Source organism: Pyrus communis, chromosome 9 (genome assembly GCF_963583255.1).
Source record: "Pyrus communis chromosome 9, drPyrComm1.1, whole genome shotgun sequence".
Taxonomy (NCBI): Eukaryota; Viridiplantae; Streptophyta; class Magnoliopsida; order Rosales; family Rosaceae; genus Pyrus; species Pyrus communis.
The window spans coordinates 20558974-20575514 of NC_084811.1; the positions used below are offsets into that span (position 1 = coordinate 20558974).

Consider the following 16541-nt stretch of genomic DNA (forward strand, 5'->3'; position numbering starts at 1 on the left):
GGTTCAAATTCATTTTTGGTGAGAATCAAATTTAAAATATCTCACTTACAAGTGAAGAAAAGAATACTAATAAACCGTAATACTAAATGACAACAACATGACAGTTATAGATGTATTTCTAACGTGAATTGGAAACGTAACGAATATAGCTCACTCAAGGCTTTTCAGGTCCAATTTTTCTGTAGCAAGTAATAGTGAAAAAGGGCAGGCCTTAGCCCTCTCCGGCTTTGATGTTTGTACTATTAAGCTTTTCCTATTAGGATTGGTTTTTTTTTTCTTTTTTTGGTTTTAGGTTTTTTTTTTTTTGTTTGTTTGGTTTTAAGTTTCGTTTTGAGGTTTTTTTTTTTTTTTTTTGGAAAAAAACGATATTATTTATACCAAGGGGAGGGGTAGGCTTAGCCTTATAGTGTGCTAGCAATAATTTGATTCAAATTCTCATTTGGCGAGAATCGAACCTATGACCTCTCACTTACAATTAAAAAAAAATATCATTAGACTGTAGGATTAAGTGACATGTTTCTCGTTGAAATTGATGTATTAACTTTTACTACAAGTAAAAGTAAGCAAACGTGTGTAATGTACGTTTTAATCTTTCCGTTAGTGTGCGAATACATGGGCTTCATCAGTCCTTCTAAGAGGCCTACAACTTCAACACAATGGTATTGGGCTTACTCGAAAGCCTAATTTCTCACCAAAAAAGCCCCTCAAACAAATCCGGGCTTTTGTTTGCCCAACCTTCCCAATCGGGCCCACTACAAGAATTGCTCAGAATCATCAGCAGCCCATTAGCAGAAGAATAGCCCACCCGCGTACTTATTTTGTTGGGTTCTTCTGTGGCCTCGGTCGGTTGATTTTTCTCACAGTCGCAGTGGCAGTCTCTCACCTTCCAAAGTTCGGCAGTTTTTTCTTTCAGCTTTGTTTTTCTTCCAGAGAGTGCCAAAGGTAATTATTCTTTAGAATCTCAGTTTCCAATTTTATTTTTCTTTAAACTAATTTCCAATTTCTTGTGTTTATAATCGCGGCACTGTGGCAATATTTCACATTTGGTTTATTTATTTATTTTTAGGTCTGTCATATAATATGTGTGTGTATATATAAGAGATTGGGTTTATATTAAATTTTAATTCAAGTTTCAAACTTTGACCAAGCAAAAGTAAGTGAAATTTAATCCTAGTTTTTTTGTTTTCGAAATTAATAATTTATAGAGAGGATGGTTATCAAATTAGGAATTCAGCAGTGTCAGCTGAAATTTAAATTTAAGAGGAAGCATATAGAATTATGACTAAAAATGTGGAGTCGATGCATCTCAGTTCTCATGGATGATAAAGCTGTAATATTATATGGTTTACAATGGGTAGTGCTATCCACACACCCATTTTTACCGCCCACACAGCCTTGTTAATTTTTGGGCCATTGATCCGATAGTCAGAAATTGAGAGGGGTGTGTGAAATGTAAAAATAAGTGGGTGGATAGCACCACCTTTTTACAATCTTGGAGTTGGAGCCCAGGTTTGAGTTCAAGAAATTGAGAAACTAAGGCCTGTTTGTAACTATTTCGTTTTTAGTTTTTATTTTTTATTTTTTTGTGCTAGAGATAGAAGGAAAGTTTGTGAGAAAAATGAGGAATGGAGAAGGATGATGGGAAGTGGTGAGAGGGAAGAGAGAGATTATACAAAAACAAAAACTTGAAAGTGAAACAACCTAAACTTGTTTGTTTTCAATTTTCGGTTTTTAGTTTTCGTTTTGCTTGTCATTGCGTATAAATTCCTTTCACATTTCTTCCGCCATTATTCTTTCACCTTTCTTCATTTCTCCTTTCTTCCACATATTTTTCCTCTATCTCTAAAAGCAAAATTGTTATCAAACGGGCCCTAATTCTTCGTCAAGGGGGTAGCTTGCATGCAGTTCTTAGCATGTAATGTAGTTTGAGAAGTGAGGTGGTTTTTGATGCATTAGGAAAGAATTTGGGAAGACTGTTTGCAGTCGATAGGAATAGGATCGTCTTCTTGTTCAACAAAGTTATAGAATTACACTGGACAATGTGAGTGCAATGGTTTTCGTTTATATACTTTACGTTTCCATCTAATAAGCCTGTAATGCTTTTCTATGCACTTGAGATTTTCTTCCTTCTGTCAGACCTCTTCAGTGGAAGCCCGAGTCCAAGGTAGGGAGAGAGTCCAGCATCGATGAAGGCTATAGTGGTGAGCGCTCCAGGTGGACCGGAGGTCCTCCAACTACAAGAAGTTGAAGACCCAGAGTTCAAAGACGATGAGGTCCTAATAAAAGTTGAGGCCACAGCACTGAACCGAGCTGATATCCTTCAGAGGAAGGGCCTGTACCCACCACCACCGGGTTCCAGCCCTTACCTGGGTCTTGAATGTTCTGGAACCGTAGTGGCCGTTGGGAAACACGTCTCACGCTGGCAGATCGGTGATAAGGTGTGTGCTCTTCTTACTGGAGGAGGGTATGCTGAGAAGGTGGCTGTTCCAGCTGGACAAGTACTTCCTGCCCCACCTGGTGTTTCTTTGAAGGATGCTGCTAGTTTTCCTGAAGTTTCGTGCACTGTTTGGTCAACTGTTTTTATGATGAGCCGGCTATCTGCTGGTGAAACATTTTTGGTTCATGGCGGATCAAGTGGAATTGGTACGTTTGCAATTCAGATAGCTAAATACCTGGGAGCAAAGGTGTTTATCACAGCTGGAAGTGAAGAAAAGTTAGTTTTTTGCAAGGATCTTGGAGCTGATGTGTGTATCAATTACAAGACAGAGGACTTTGTTGCGCGGGTGAAGGAAGAAACAGGTGGCAAAGGCGTGGATGTCATCCTGGATATCATTGGGGCAAACTATTTCCGTCGAAACCTTGACAGTTTAAGCTTTGATGGGAGACTTTTTGTGATCGCAACCATGGGTGGTGCTGTAACAGAGCTAGATCTTCGTGTTGTACTTTCAAAGCGCCTGACCATCCAAGCAGCAGGTTTGAGATACAGAAGTCCGGAAAACAAAGCAGCGATTGTTAGGGAGGTGGAGAGCAATGTGTGGCCTGCAATCGCGTCTGGCAAGGTGAAACCGGTGGTTTACAAGTATTTTCCGTTACATGAAGCGGCAGAGGCTCACCGGCTGATGGAAAGTAGCAAGCATATCGGAAAGATACTGCTTGTTCCGTGATGATATGAATGTTAATCGCTTTAACGGAATGGTTCGGAGCGTTCGGAGCTTGTGAGCAGCTCGGGTCCAGTATAATGCTTGGATATGCATATTTCGTGTGGCAAATGTTTAAGTTGTAGTACTTTCGTAAATACGATAAATAAATCCGAGGTTAACGGATTATTCGGTTTGTACAATCTGATGCATTAGAGATGAACCAAAAATTGCAAACCACAAACAATTTCCCATTCCTTTTACATAGGTCACAATTACAAAATACAAATGTATTACATATTACAAACCGAAAATTGAACCGAAAAAATCCAAAAATTTGAAATACATGTGGAAGCAAATAAAAGAATTTGACCTGCGTGCTGAGCTTTAACACTACCATCCGTGATAACTACAAGAGCCGGCAGCAGTTCAGAAAAAGAGAAAAAAGGAGAGAAGAAAATCACTCTTCAGGCAGTATCTCAATCAATACCGATACTAACCACGGAGCTATGTTCATCGAGAGCAAAATGCTCGACAGAAAACAAGGCACCACAGAAAAAACACTGATCAAAATGAATGAATTGCAAGTCAGGATGCAAATAAACACAGTAAAAGCACTCGTTCTATTGACTTCGGCCTCTAGAATAAATCAGCTTTCCTCTTCTGCATGTCTTGCTTCCACTTTGGCAGTTGATAGAAAGCATCTTTCGGCATCCCAAATATAGTCTGAAACTCCTCGTCAGAGAGATAGGTCTGAAAAACCAAGCCGACGATATGTCACTATGATTTCAAAGCAGATATTGATGAAAATGACAACATTCACACAAGACCAACCTCTCTTCTCTTAAAATCAATGCCAGTTACAGGATTGTCAGATTTAGCCCTCAGTTGGTCATAACTGAATGTACTGCGACTACTTTCACTCTCACTCTCGTCCTGCAGTGTCTTTTGTTTTGAATCATCCTCACTGCTTTCGAAAGCAGCTGCAGCTTCACCTGTTTCCTTGACTTCAGGAAGTTCCTGAGGATCCTCTGTTTCAAAAAAAATAAAATAAATAAACAGTTTCACTTTTTGCATCAAATCCTGAGGACCCAAATACATCAAATCCATTCGCTAACCATGCATATAATGGATAATCATAAGTATTTCTACTTTCTTACCAGAAGCACTAGTTTCTGAGGGAGGGCTTTGCACAGGAGAAGCATCTGGTGTTAACTTACTCTTTTCAGCTGTAAGAACATTTGAAAGTGCAGCAACTGCTGCAGCTCTTTGTGTTCCTTGACCTGATGCAGACGGCTTGGGAAGAGAAGGTTTGTTTCCAGGGGATGAATTAAATGCAGAAGATAAAGCAGCTAAAGCTTCTGCTCTTTGCCTTGGTCCTCCTTCACTCGATCCATCGGACTTATCCTGGCCCTGTGATTGCGTGGCAGTTGAATTATTGAATATAATGCCTCAGAAAAATCCGTTCAACACCGTCATGTATCAGACTAAATATTATTGATCATGGATCATTAAAAAAAATAAGTGAAAGGTTAAAAGGTGCTAAGAAACAACACTAAGTCAAAGACGGATAAAGATCAAATAAAAAAGCTCCATGTTACAGATTAATCTCAGATCTAGCATATCCTAAAGCAAAGAGGGATAAAGGTCGAATAAAAAAGCTCCATGTCACAGCTTAATATCAGGTTCAACTTGTCATAATGCAACATTCGAAAAACCTAAGGGATGTTTGTATGCACACCCACTTCCTTAGTTGATTATTCCACAAAAGAATGATAACATGAAAAGAGCATAGAGTGGGAAGGGAGGATGAGATGGGGAATGTACACTTTCTAATGCAACTTTCTGTAAATACTTAACTAGGATGAAGGTTCCTAATATTCATTCATGGAATGAATTAAAAGTTCTGCTTGTCTGCACACCGCATGTGAAGACATGACAACACGGCAATAGCATCTACTACAAGCACACGATGCTGGTACAAAAAATTTTATTTACCGCTTGGGATGACTTTCCGGAAGATGGATTGAATGCAGATGATAAAGCAGCTAAGGCTTCAGCTCTTTGCCTTGGTCCTCCTTGGTTCCCAGTGGACTTGTCCTGATCCAGCAACAGATATCCATTCTCCGTGAATTACAGAAGGATAATAAATGATAATGCTAAATTTTTTTACAAAATTTGATAGATTTCAACCCTTAACGTTGTTCAATCATTTCGAACTGTTATAAGAAGAACATTATTCCGGTAACTAACTTATAACGAGAATCTTAAGACATGATATGATCATGGTTCCCTTGTATATACTAGACAGAATGTATCATATAGCATTTCGCACACATGTATAAGAGGAGATTACGATGCAACGTGTTTGATAATATACATTGCTTACCTCCACAGCATGGCCAATTCCAAAGAGTATTGACACCTTCTTGAGGAATGAGTTTCCTTGAACCTACATTGAGTGTAGATATACTGTAAGAAAATTATATATGAAACCAAATATTGTAATGCATCCGTATAAAGTACTTTCAATTAAAACAGTTGATATCTACAGAGTTTTTTGACACTGTCATGCCACTTTGCTTCACACTTTACCTATCAAAATAATGTTTTCATCACAAAAGTTTTGGTCCGCCTCTAAAATTATTTAATGAAATGTCTGGAATCTCAAATGCACTAGCAAGTGTAGCAGAAACAAAGTCATATTTTAGAAGATTATCTCTGACATGGTTATTACACTGAAGAGGGAGAGAATGTAAGCACATCATCAATCAGTAATAATTTACCCAGAAAAATATTGTTGATCGACTCGTATGTTATTACCAAATTAGACTTCTAGGCTTTTGTTTTATTTGAGAAGATAGACCTCTATGCATATTTAATCCCTACTGGTATATGATATTCTATATGTAATGATCCCTAAACCAATTCTCTTCCCACCTAGGCAGTTTATCACTTACCTATTTGTTATGCCACTTCCCTATTTGTTATGCCATTTGCACAGCATTATCATTTACAGTATTCTGCACATATATTTATCGTCGCTTAATTTCATTCTAGTTCAAAAGACTAGTTATTTCAATTAATGGGTTAAAGATGAAATAGAAAAGTAAAAACCCCTCCAAAAATTCCAAATTACAGAAAATTGTTGCATTCAACTTAAATGTGTTTTGATTATTCCTTGCTTGACTACGAATTCCTTAAAATTTATCTAAATGAGAGAGAGAGAGAGAGAGAGAGAGAGAGTCTGTTGTTTTAGAACATACAGTGGCTTTTGAAAGATCCCATGAAAAGTATGTTGTAAAGAAGCGAGGTTCATTTCCTTCAGTAACTTTGTATAATGGTACATTAGGAGCCAACCCCTCCAGAGATGCCGCCAGCACTATGTATTTCTGCACAAATATGAATGGAAAATGTAACAAATGAAACATATGACAAAAATGCAAATATTTTAAGGTATACCTTGCCAATTTCAAAAGCATTTTGCTTTTCTTTCGAGTCTACACATTGACCAACCCAAACAAACACTTCGGCATGTGTGTCAAGTATAAGGATATCCTCTGTCAACAGATCATCCTGAGTGAAGTTGTAAATTTCCTCCACCTGCAGAATTAAAAATGAAGACAGGGATTAGAAGCACTAGCACCCACATAAAAATGGAAGCAAATACCGATTACACTCAAAAGGCCAGATAACTCACCTGAAACTTTCCTGGGGAATCAATGAACAATAAAAAAGACACAGTTAGAATGGAACTAGCTTTACAAATAAAATTTCCAACTTAGACATCATTTCATGTCATAAAATTCTACCTCTGTTGAACGAGAATGAGAACAGGTGGGGATCTCTGACAATCTCCTGAGAAACTTTATTGCTGGTGTAACTTTGTTTCCCTCCTAGAGCAAACCAGAAGGATGAGCTCTCAGTTCCCTCTTTAGCATGTTTTAGGGTAACTCCTGGCTGTATTAGCAAGGCATATAAGGCTCAAATAGATGAACATTATATCGGTGGCAATACTGAAAATCAAAAGCCTAAGATATAATAAATACTATTAAATTACATTAAGCACGAATACTGAACACCGTCCATCGATTGTACGTGCCCAATCAAGTTAACGTGTACAATCATCTTGTTCTTTTATCATCAAGTCGAAACAATGCCAGAGCCCAGTATACCATTGTTACTTGAAGCCTGACTGAAATACATTTACTAAGCATACTTGGTTTTATTGACTCTTCTGGATGGTGCATCTATGATAAGTTTGAAGGCAAATAAGTTACGTAAGAGGGCAGAGAGAATAGAAATCTTCAATACGAGTATACCTTCAAAAATTCTGCAAGTTTTGCTGCTAACTGTTGCTGTTCAACGGTGCATTGATTTCCATTCCAGGCAAACATTGAGGACCCAGATTGCAGAATGAAACACTCGGTAGAGTTCAATGATGTTGCCACCTAAACAAAGAAATCTGTTTTAATATAAAAGAAAAGACTATTTAAAAAGCCCAAAGAGTACAAAGATTATGTCCAGCAGTGAACAAGAAGTCTAACATCTAAACATAGCATAGAAAACATTCTCTCGAAAGTATGCAATTCTATTTGAATCTTCCTACTACATATATGAAGAAAACACAGATAACTCTATTTCATCTTCCCCTCGATAAATCGCATCCAACATTTCATATACCACATTATTCTCTATACCGGCCAACTACAGCATGCTAAAAAATCCGGTGTGAAAAGCATTCAGTGGTAATCTTAAAGATGCATACTACTAGGGAACAGATAAGTCTCCAATACGAGGAATTCAGGGGTAATCTTTGATTCCTTTTCTGTTTTTCTGGCTTTTAAAGTTTTACCATGTACGACGTCTGGGATTCACTACATTTTTTGGCATTGGGTCCTCCATGGTCATCGTACCCATCCAGCAAGGAAATTAGCTATAAGTAATATGGGAGACGGAGTGCTTATCGCTTTCTAAGGTCAGTCCCCCAAAATACGTGAGCATATATTGTCATGTAGGATACGTGATTACAACATATGAATTGGCTCCTACCGCATCAACTTGCACTGCTTTACTGTTATGAACATAAGTTCCAGATAACCGAAAGAGTGCCACACAATCTGTGGTATAAGTTTCATCCGTCAGACCTTTCTCCTCAACCGATTTCTTATAACCAGAGCTCAAGCCACCCTGAAGAGGAAATCAATCAAATTAAAATGATAACAATAAACCCTCAAATGAAACTAATATGGAGAGGTCTTTGCACCAGACTAAAGTCACCAAACTGAACAATACCTTCAGGACCACCATAGGCTGAAAAAGTGCTACTAACTGTGGTGACTCTTTACCTTGAAATATGTGACCCTGCAAAAGGCCCCTATTATATATAGGTCCGTAAGACACATTCTTCAACATTGACTAAAGATAATATGATACCTGCACTGGTCTTCCCTTCAGCGAGTTGGACATTGTGCTGGCCAAATGAGAAGCAGTTTTCTGGTCCTCCTAAAATGGGTTATATAATGGAAATTCTTTAGCAGTCCTCTTACAATTGCAACAAGGTTTTCTAAAATGGTGCAGAAACAAAATGTAGAAGGATGCTTTCACGAAATATTAGACAAGCTATCACCAAAAAGGTAAAAAAATAAATGAAAAATCATTAGAATGAAGATAAGAACATGACTCTTTCTTCTGATATCCTATGTTAGTCAATCACTAGGTTTAATAATAGCTTGAACAAAGAGGAGAACAAACAAAGACCCAGACCAAACAACATGTTTAGTGCACCGAAAACCCTTCCAGATAATGCAAACCACGCTTAGACAATAAGCTGTAAACTTCGTTTTTTTATTTATTTACTCAAAAAATCAAGAAGTGGACATGAAGTACACTGAAACAAGAAGACCAGGAATAACCACCGAAAATGTCCGATACTACCAACCTATTGTTCCTACTTCAGGTCAAAGCAAACTTAACGAGTACAATAATCATCCAAGTATCCAACTATAGCTCAAAGAAAGGAATATCTCCAGATTCTGCAGCTACTGGAGCCCACAAAGAAGCCAAAAACCGCACCCTCTCCACAACAAAATCAAGCGTTCCTCCTATCTTCAAGAAATGACATTCAACTCTAACCAAAACACCGAAAGACATCAAAGACACAACATTTTTTTCCGCAACCCTCACCCACCCCCAACCCCAATTGAAAGCACAATGTATGTAAGTAAGAGGTTGAAGTGCAGGTCCCCTTCTTTATAGTTTATATACAAGAATTCTGACAGAAAGTAAAGTGATTCTTTCAATTATTTGAATCCTAACCCGGAACAAAGTGAATTACCTCAATACTATCCTTTCCAAACCAACAGCACAAAAAGTAATCTTCTTTTCTATCACCAGAGTGGTAAGTATAGAGAATGATATAGCAATCTCCACTGTAAAATTTACCAATATCCTCCTTAGGTAAAGGAGTCTTGGCACCACCATTGATACACCATACCTGAAAAAAAGAAAACAGAATACCCAATATTCCAAAAGATATCAACAAGGAAGCCTAATTAATTAAGTCATTACTAGAAGCATGATTAACATATATCATTATCAACTAGACCTCCATCTTTCCACCTCCTTCTAGCAAAGGTGGGACCTCCTCATTTACGGGAGCACCTTTTGCAACACCCTTTAAACCAACACCTTGTTGCTTCAGCAAAGCTAGCAGACCGTGAAGATACAATATTAGATAAAGCCAATCAGAAAGTATTACAGTACACTTTACAACTCAGGAGTTGATAATTACCTGCTACTTTTCCTCTTCCCTCCTCAGTTCCAGAAGTTGCTGATCCTGAAGGCCAAGAATCGAAGTTGGACTTGAATGAATGTGTTTCATAACCTTGAATAACCCGGGTTATTCGTGTTGACTTTGGTCTATTCTGAGTAGCAAGAAACTCCTGGTGACAAAATTCAGAGTTACATTTATGTAAGTCACTCATAAATCTATCTGCTTGCCAGCATGGATAAAAAAGTGCAGGTCACTACCTCAGCTGCTTGGCTAGCAGATTTTCTGTCCTCCACTTGTGTCACCCGGCCAACCCAAACAAACACCTCTGAACCGCAGTCCAGTAAGTAGCATTTGTTGTTTTCAAGCAAGGATTTGGATAGTTCACCTTCTACAGTCTTCACTTCACCCTCGGTTATGCTTCAAAAACCAGTAAGTTTAAGTTAGAACCTTATGAGGATTATACCAGAGATTAACAATAAGTAGATATTTTGTTTCCGGCACACAGACAGACACTGACACAGAATCAAGTGTCTGGAGCATGTGCTTACTAGGCCACCTAATACATGCAGATGCACACACATGAAAAGCATACGACCATGCGTGTGTGTGTGTGTGGAGGGAGGGAGCAAGAGAGAGAGAGAGAGAGAGAGTTCACTATTTACTAAAAATCAAGAGTTTTAGACAAAGACAATAACAGAATATGAGAATACCTGTACAGTATAGCAGGAGTAGCTTCTGGAACCACATCATCTTCAGTGATTACCTTCTTTCCAATTGGAGCAAATCCACCCATTAGGACCCAAAACTCACCAGAATCGGACTCTGTATCTAGCTTCCCATCATCTGCCATAATGCACACCATTTTTGACAAATGAAATAAGTAATGAGCGAGAATGGGCAACACAGATAGCAAACATGTAAGGTAGCAATTCTGGTTGGATAATGCGGGTATTTTGAGTACCAGAGAAAATGGAAACATGATAAAAGTTCTGTGGGCTTGTAACTAACATACATTGTCACACCATATATGCACTTACCAACTATTGCAACATCACAGGTTCCATGATGATACTTTTCCTTCAAAAACTGGATTACTTCCAAAGCCTTCGCCCTCTCCTGGATATTAGAATTTGCTCCGTTGAACTGAAAGATCTTGTTTTCAGTGTCCAGGATGAACACATCATCGTGATTCAGAGAGGAACGCGCAAAAGGAACCTACAAAATCAGAATACAGGGTGCAATTCCCTTTAAACTCTATCAGAATCACATTTAGGAAACTTAATTGAAATCTAACTCTCCAGACCAAAAGAAAAAGAAAAACTCTAAACCCTCGCGTCAGAAGAACAGGATACCTGCTTCATTCTGACAACTCGTTTTCCTTTGCAGATATACAACCGAGTTTCAAATTCATCTTCCTCAACCTTTTTAAATCCAGAAGCAACACCCCCCTCCAATGGTATAATACAAGGTTTGAAGTATGACAAAAATTTGTCAGATTCATGGCCTTGAATTTCACGATGTTGCACTGCACGTCCTCCAAGAACTGCATCTAGCTCAACAGTCTTAATAGCTGCTGTCCCAGCTTCATCCTACAATAAAAAGTCACTACATAAACCATTTTTCTCTTACTTCTACATATAACATCAGAGGAAATTCAAGGCAAGTTCAAACTTTGAACATACACACCTGACTTGTATCTTTCCCGATCCAGAAGTGTATGTCATAGAGATAAGCGCCCCCTTTGTTTTGTGTTGTCTACAAACAGTCAGAGAAGTGCATGAGTTATATGAAAGAAAAAAGCCTCCTTGAAGGTAAGCCTTTTTATTCCAAAGTATGATATGTCCAACAGAATCCCTGACTTCCCCTTTATTAAGGTGGAACATGCAAAGAAAGGGAAAGGCATAAAAAAAGATTTGATAGAGAGCCATGGTAATAGTGTGCACCATTTTGAGTGCTAAATTTATTAATCAGTGCAAACCTCCACCATTTTTTTATTAAACCTTTTAAACCTGAACGTAACAGCTGATAGAGGGCGAACATCAAAAAGTTATTCAAGAAGAATGACATCAACTTATGGATCACCCAAAAAAGAAAAATTGAACTTTTGCATTTCTCGGAAGAAAATTACTGACAAATTTCGTTTTTTTTAAGCAATCTTGTGAGGACAAAAGCATAAATAGTAAAGGCTTCGAAAAGAAAAAAAGAGAGTAAATAAATAGACAAACCTGCAAGACAATATAAGAATCCCCCATATAGAATTTTCCATGTTCAGATTTTGGCAAAGGAACTGGTTGGAAGTCCTCAATTCGCCAAATTTCAGTCCCTCTATAACATGTTAAGCTTCACGACCTCAAATGTGGAAACACAACATGATTAACATATTTAAAAGATAACCAGAAAGACTTGTATATTCCCAAAATTGACACAAAGTATAACGTACTTTACATTTTTGTCTATAACAACAAAACCTTCACTCAACTCTTTAGGTTCGGCCACATGAACCCTAGCCTCTATTCCAACTATCCTGGGCCGTAATTTTGTTTTAAGTCGCTTTTACTTCATTTTTTTTATTTTTTTTATTTCAGTGGATGCAAGATAGTAAGATTGTTCCTGTCCTTTGTTTAGTTTTTAAAAGTAATATTTTGCAGACTCCATTTTTATTGAGTCACCATCTCTGGTAAAAGGATACAATCTTTGACCTGCTCCCTGAAAAGCCGGATCCAAAGCTTTTGTAGAGCTAGACATTGCCTGAAATCCCTTAAGAATGCTTCTTTCAGTAAGGCAGAATTACTTTGAATGCTGCGTCCCTATAAATTCCACAAGATTTCACTGCAAGGAAAATAAAAAACAAAGACAAATCAACAAATGGAGATTTGTTACCAAGCCAAAATGAATACTACATCATTTTCAAAAACACTATAGAGATAACTTATGTCAAAAGTAATAGATCTGCTTCAACAATTCTTATGTACAAATGTCAGTGTTGATACTCAACATAGAAATTCAATAGAGATGCTACAGTAAATCTTAGCACTACGACAATATGAGTTGTTAGAATAAGATCTCTTCTCGTGATGTTTAAATTGTGAGCACTTACATCTGGGATCACTATATATCTCCATAAAGCTACACTAACCGGTTATTGATTTTCGTATACAACGAACTTCAAATCAAACAGGTAAAAGTGCTTGCCAAATAAGACATAACACCAACATGTGTAAGTTAACTCATGCATGAGAATGAAGGTCAAGCGCTGATGCACTGTATTTACATTTTAGTTGTCTAACTTGGTTGGTATGTCTCAGTCCATTTACGTCAGGTTCTAGCTTATGTGTTGGCCATTGAACCTTGGATCTGATTCTCAACTTACCCCACTTGATATATTCAGCTAGGAAACACAAATCATTTTGGCAAAACATTTATAAACTCTCTTCACTGGACTGATTCTCAAGTGAGATATTCCAAAAGGCATTTCCCAGACTACATTAGTTTCACGGACTCCCCTTCCCTGGACTAATTTCTTGACTGAGATACATCCAGAGGTAGTTCATGATAAAATTAGTAGGTATCTAACTCTCATAAGTGCATCATTGATTCCACCTCTTGCTTTTCATATAGCTAGAATTTGGTCCATATATGGTTCCAGAGAACTTAGAAAACCTCTTCTCAGTTTATGATCCTCCTCTTCAAGCTTCGTCCTAGTAGGCTTTCTTTAGGTAAGCCTCCATTCATAGCGATACAAAGACCTAAATTCCACCCTGCTGGCTACCCAGACCACATCTTTAGAAGCTTATCACCTTTTTTCTCCTTCTTTACATGTGAGCATGCAGATGTCAATAGAAAATATGCAGCAAAAGGGAAATATACTTCAGCCAATTAACAAACTGTCCTAAGATTTTTCATCTTTAATACTACTCGCTGGTGTTACAGTGGAGCCGCTTCTGTACCTAAAACTAGTCCCTGACACTACTAGTTTATAAATTTCTACATAGATGTTGCTTAGATTATCTTTGTACAGTTATATAAACTAGTGGTGATATATGGTCCTTCCCTTGAAGTTCACACTTAGATCATCGTGACTTAACTTAATCATAGATGAGTGATCAATCCGTAAGAATATACTTATGGCAAAAAATTTCTGGAAAACAAGTTTGGCCTCAAAGCTGATCCTATTGGTCTAATATAACTTTATGTTCACATATATTATATATTGGGTAATACTAAATTTTATATCTTTACTACTGTCCATTCAACTTGGATCACAAGCTATTTAAACCACTGGCTTCAAGTACGCATTAAGGCTGAAGAATCATCATCGGTAACTTCTCAGCCAAGAACAGTCATCCAACTCATCTTATTTTTTACTTCAGTAACAAATATTTGATACTTCCAAACAGGCTGTATAGAATCCATCCATGAAACATCTGCTAGGTGTGTAGGACTGCAGACTCAAACACTGCAATTAATTACTGAACCCACTTAATGCGAATAATCCTCCAGCACAGCTTTCCTCTGGACCATAACATTCCTGAATCCAACTGAAAAGAAGCAAACTGAGAATATCTTGGCAAATTTAAACGTCCCTTCCAGTATTCAAACAAGTGAAAAACTACCCAAGAACTGAAATATGACTTGTGATCAACATGACCACAGAAAAGGCAATAGGACTGGATACTTGATTACTATCAAATCCAAAGTTATAAGACTTACCGGGAACATGCCTGATTATTCAACAGCAAAATGTAGTGAGATTAGAGTGCACTCGCACACACGCGCACGGACACGCAACGGTTTTACCAAATGAAAGAACCCAGATAATATTTCATCAAAAGGCATTCATAACAGAACCCAGATAATATTAAGATCTTCTAATCATCTGTTCAATCACTCACTCAATCATTTCAACTCAGCCGATTCGAGCTTTAGATAAACTCAAATCAAGATAAGGTTATGAAAAGAAAAGGTCAGATCAAACAATATCAACAAGCATAGAAGATCAAACAACTACCAAGCAATAAGGAGGCAAAACCAACATACCCCATCAGATCAAGTATTCAACTTTATCCAAAAACACAAACAAAAATAAAAACAACCAGAGCCTATTAAATTTGATACAAACCCATAAAAACCCAGATAACTAAAAACGAGAATTGCAAACAAAATAACGATCAGAGCAAAAATGGAATAGCTCTGAAAACAAAGAGATCCAGATAACATACAGAAAAATGGGTATTGATGGAGCTGAAAAGAGTATGAGATCGATCAGAGAGAGAATTGACGTACCAGAAATAGGATCTCTGTGTGTAATTGTAATGATGGAGGGTGGTGGGGGTGAGAGATAATACAGACAGAGAGAGAGAGATGGGAAAAAGGGTTATGGGAGGGACGAGCTGCAAGAGCTGGCAATAAAGAGAGAAAGAAGAAGATAGTTGGAAAGAAAAGTGAATTATTGCTGCGGGTGTGCGCTTCTCTCTCTAACTTTTTCGTGAAGCCCTTGAGATTTGTAATTTCAGATAGATAGAGAGAGAAAAAGAGAGAAAGCAGAGTTTCACAGAGAGAGAGAGAGAGAGAGAGAGTTAATGGAAATATATATGAATTTTGGTGATGAAATGGTGAGAGGAGGAAGAAGAGAGCAACAGAAATGAAACGACGCAAAACGGAAGCGGAATGATAGAGAGGTTAGAGAGAGAAAGTATAGAGAGAGAGAGAGAGTTTATGGTTTTGACAGGCAGGTCGTTAATTAAGGCAAAGATCCGGTGACGGTGGCACCGGCCATGTTGGCTATCCTCTTTGCTTATTTCGAATTTCTGATTATTTGGCTTACTTTCCAATTTGGACCTTTTTTTCTCTTTCTTTTTTTTTTTTTTTTATTATAATATTTTAATCCTTTTTTTTTTAATTCTTTTTGCCTTGGATTTATAGCATTACACCTTTTTCCCAACCTTTCCTTTTCTACGTAGAAATTTTGTCTACTTTTTCACATGTTGAATGGAAAATTCTATGGTTTTTACTGATTTCTTTGTACCAAAGCAAAATGCAGGGAAAAATAAAATCCCAAATATATATATATATATTGTTGAAGGAAAATTCAGAGAGTTAAGCTAGGGGCAGGCGACATGAGAGAGAATAGAGAGCTCATTTGTTGTGAATTCCAAACGCTTCTTTGTGACCTTATTCCTTTACTTATACTAATTAGGGGGCTATACTTGCCTCACAAGTAATACAAGTCATAAAGGAAATAAATCTCCTAAATCTTATTAGAATATATTTCTAGATTTACACAATCACATTCCTAAACAATATTAACTACAACATTCCCCCTTGAGTGTGTAAAACTTAAGAATTAGCCACATCAAGTCTTCACCAATGATTTTTTGGAGTCTTCAATCGGCATAGGTAGTTACACATGCAAATCTAAATTAAGGTTTCATACAAGGAAACATAAGCTCACAAAAATCTGACAATGGTAAAACCAAATGCAAGACATAACTCAAAGTCTCGGAGGAAAGGTGAGAAATGCAAAGTCGATGTTTAATCAAGCAGCGATTAATGTTCACATCAAGGTATGACCAACCTAAAATAGGTGCCTCGTCAAAACCTTGCTAGGTTAGCAAAATTCATGAACTAAA

At 37.5% G+C, this 16541-nt stretch overlaps 2 protein-coding genes across 6 annotated transcripts; one reads left to right on the forward strand and one right to left on the reverse strand.

Moving 5' to 3' along the window:
• The first annotated feature begins 860 nt into the window (after positions 1 to 860).
• On the forward strand, positions 861 to 3340 carry LOC137744018 (uncharacterized). 3 transcript variants are annotated; one of them, XM_068483876.1, is made up of 2 exons: positions 861 to 942; positions 2137 to 3340. In XM_068483876.1, exon 2 carries the CDS (start codon positions 2187 to 2189, stop codon positions 3162 to 3164), a length of 978 nt encoding a protein of 325 aa, XP_068339977.1. In that variant the 5' UTR covers positions 861 to 942; positions 2137 to 2186; the 3' UTR covers positions 3165 to 3340. The 3 variants fall into 3 exon arrangements, with proteins under 3 accessions (XP_068339977.1, XP_068339980.1, XP_068339978.1); XM_068483879.1 differs by lacking the exon at positions 861 to 942 and adding an exon at positions 1027 to 1153; XM_068483877.1 differs by lacking the exon at positions 861 to 942 and adding an exon at positions 1228 to 2041.
• Positions 3341 to 3363: 23 nt separating this feature from the next.
• On the reverse strand, positions 3364 to 15628 carry LOC137744016 (villin-3-like). Of its 3 annotated transcripts, none has more exons than XM_068483873.1 (24): positions 15196 to 15628; positions 12602 to 12741; positions 12138 to 12237; positions 11599 to 11667; positions 11265 to 11501; positions 10950 to 11127; positions 10623 to 10755; positions 10170 to 10329; positions 9931 to 10081; positions 9745 to 9845; positions 9475 to 9633; positions 8574 to 8642; positions 8433 to 8501; positions 8190 to 8327; positions 7460 to 7588; positions 6950 to 7097; positions 6838 to 6848; positions 6600 to 6740; positions 6404 to 6529; positions 5527 to 5589; positions 5136 to 5237; positions 4298 to 4550; positions 3972 to 4168; positions 3364 to 3890 (listed from the first exon to the last, which is right to left on the reverse strand). In XM_068483873.1, exons 2-24 carry the CDS (start codon positions 12655 to 12657, stop codon positions 3777 to 3779), a joined length of 2904 nt encoding a protein of 967 aa, XP_068339974.1. In that variant the 5' UTR covers positions 12658 to 12741; positions 15196 to 15628; the 3' UTR covers positions 3364 to 3776. The 3 variants fall into 3 exon arrangements, with proteins under 3 accessions (XP_068339974.1, XP_068339975.1, XP_068339976.1); XM_068483874.1 differs by lacking the exon at positions 15196 to 15628 and adding an exon at positions 15132 to 15156; XM_068483875.1 differs by lacking the exon at positions 15196 to 15628 and adding an exon at positions 13184 to 14093.
• Positions 15629 to 16541: the final 913 nt, after the last annotated feature.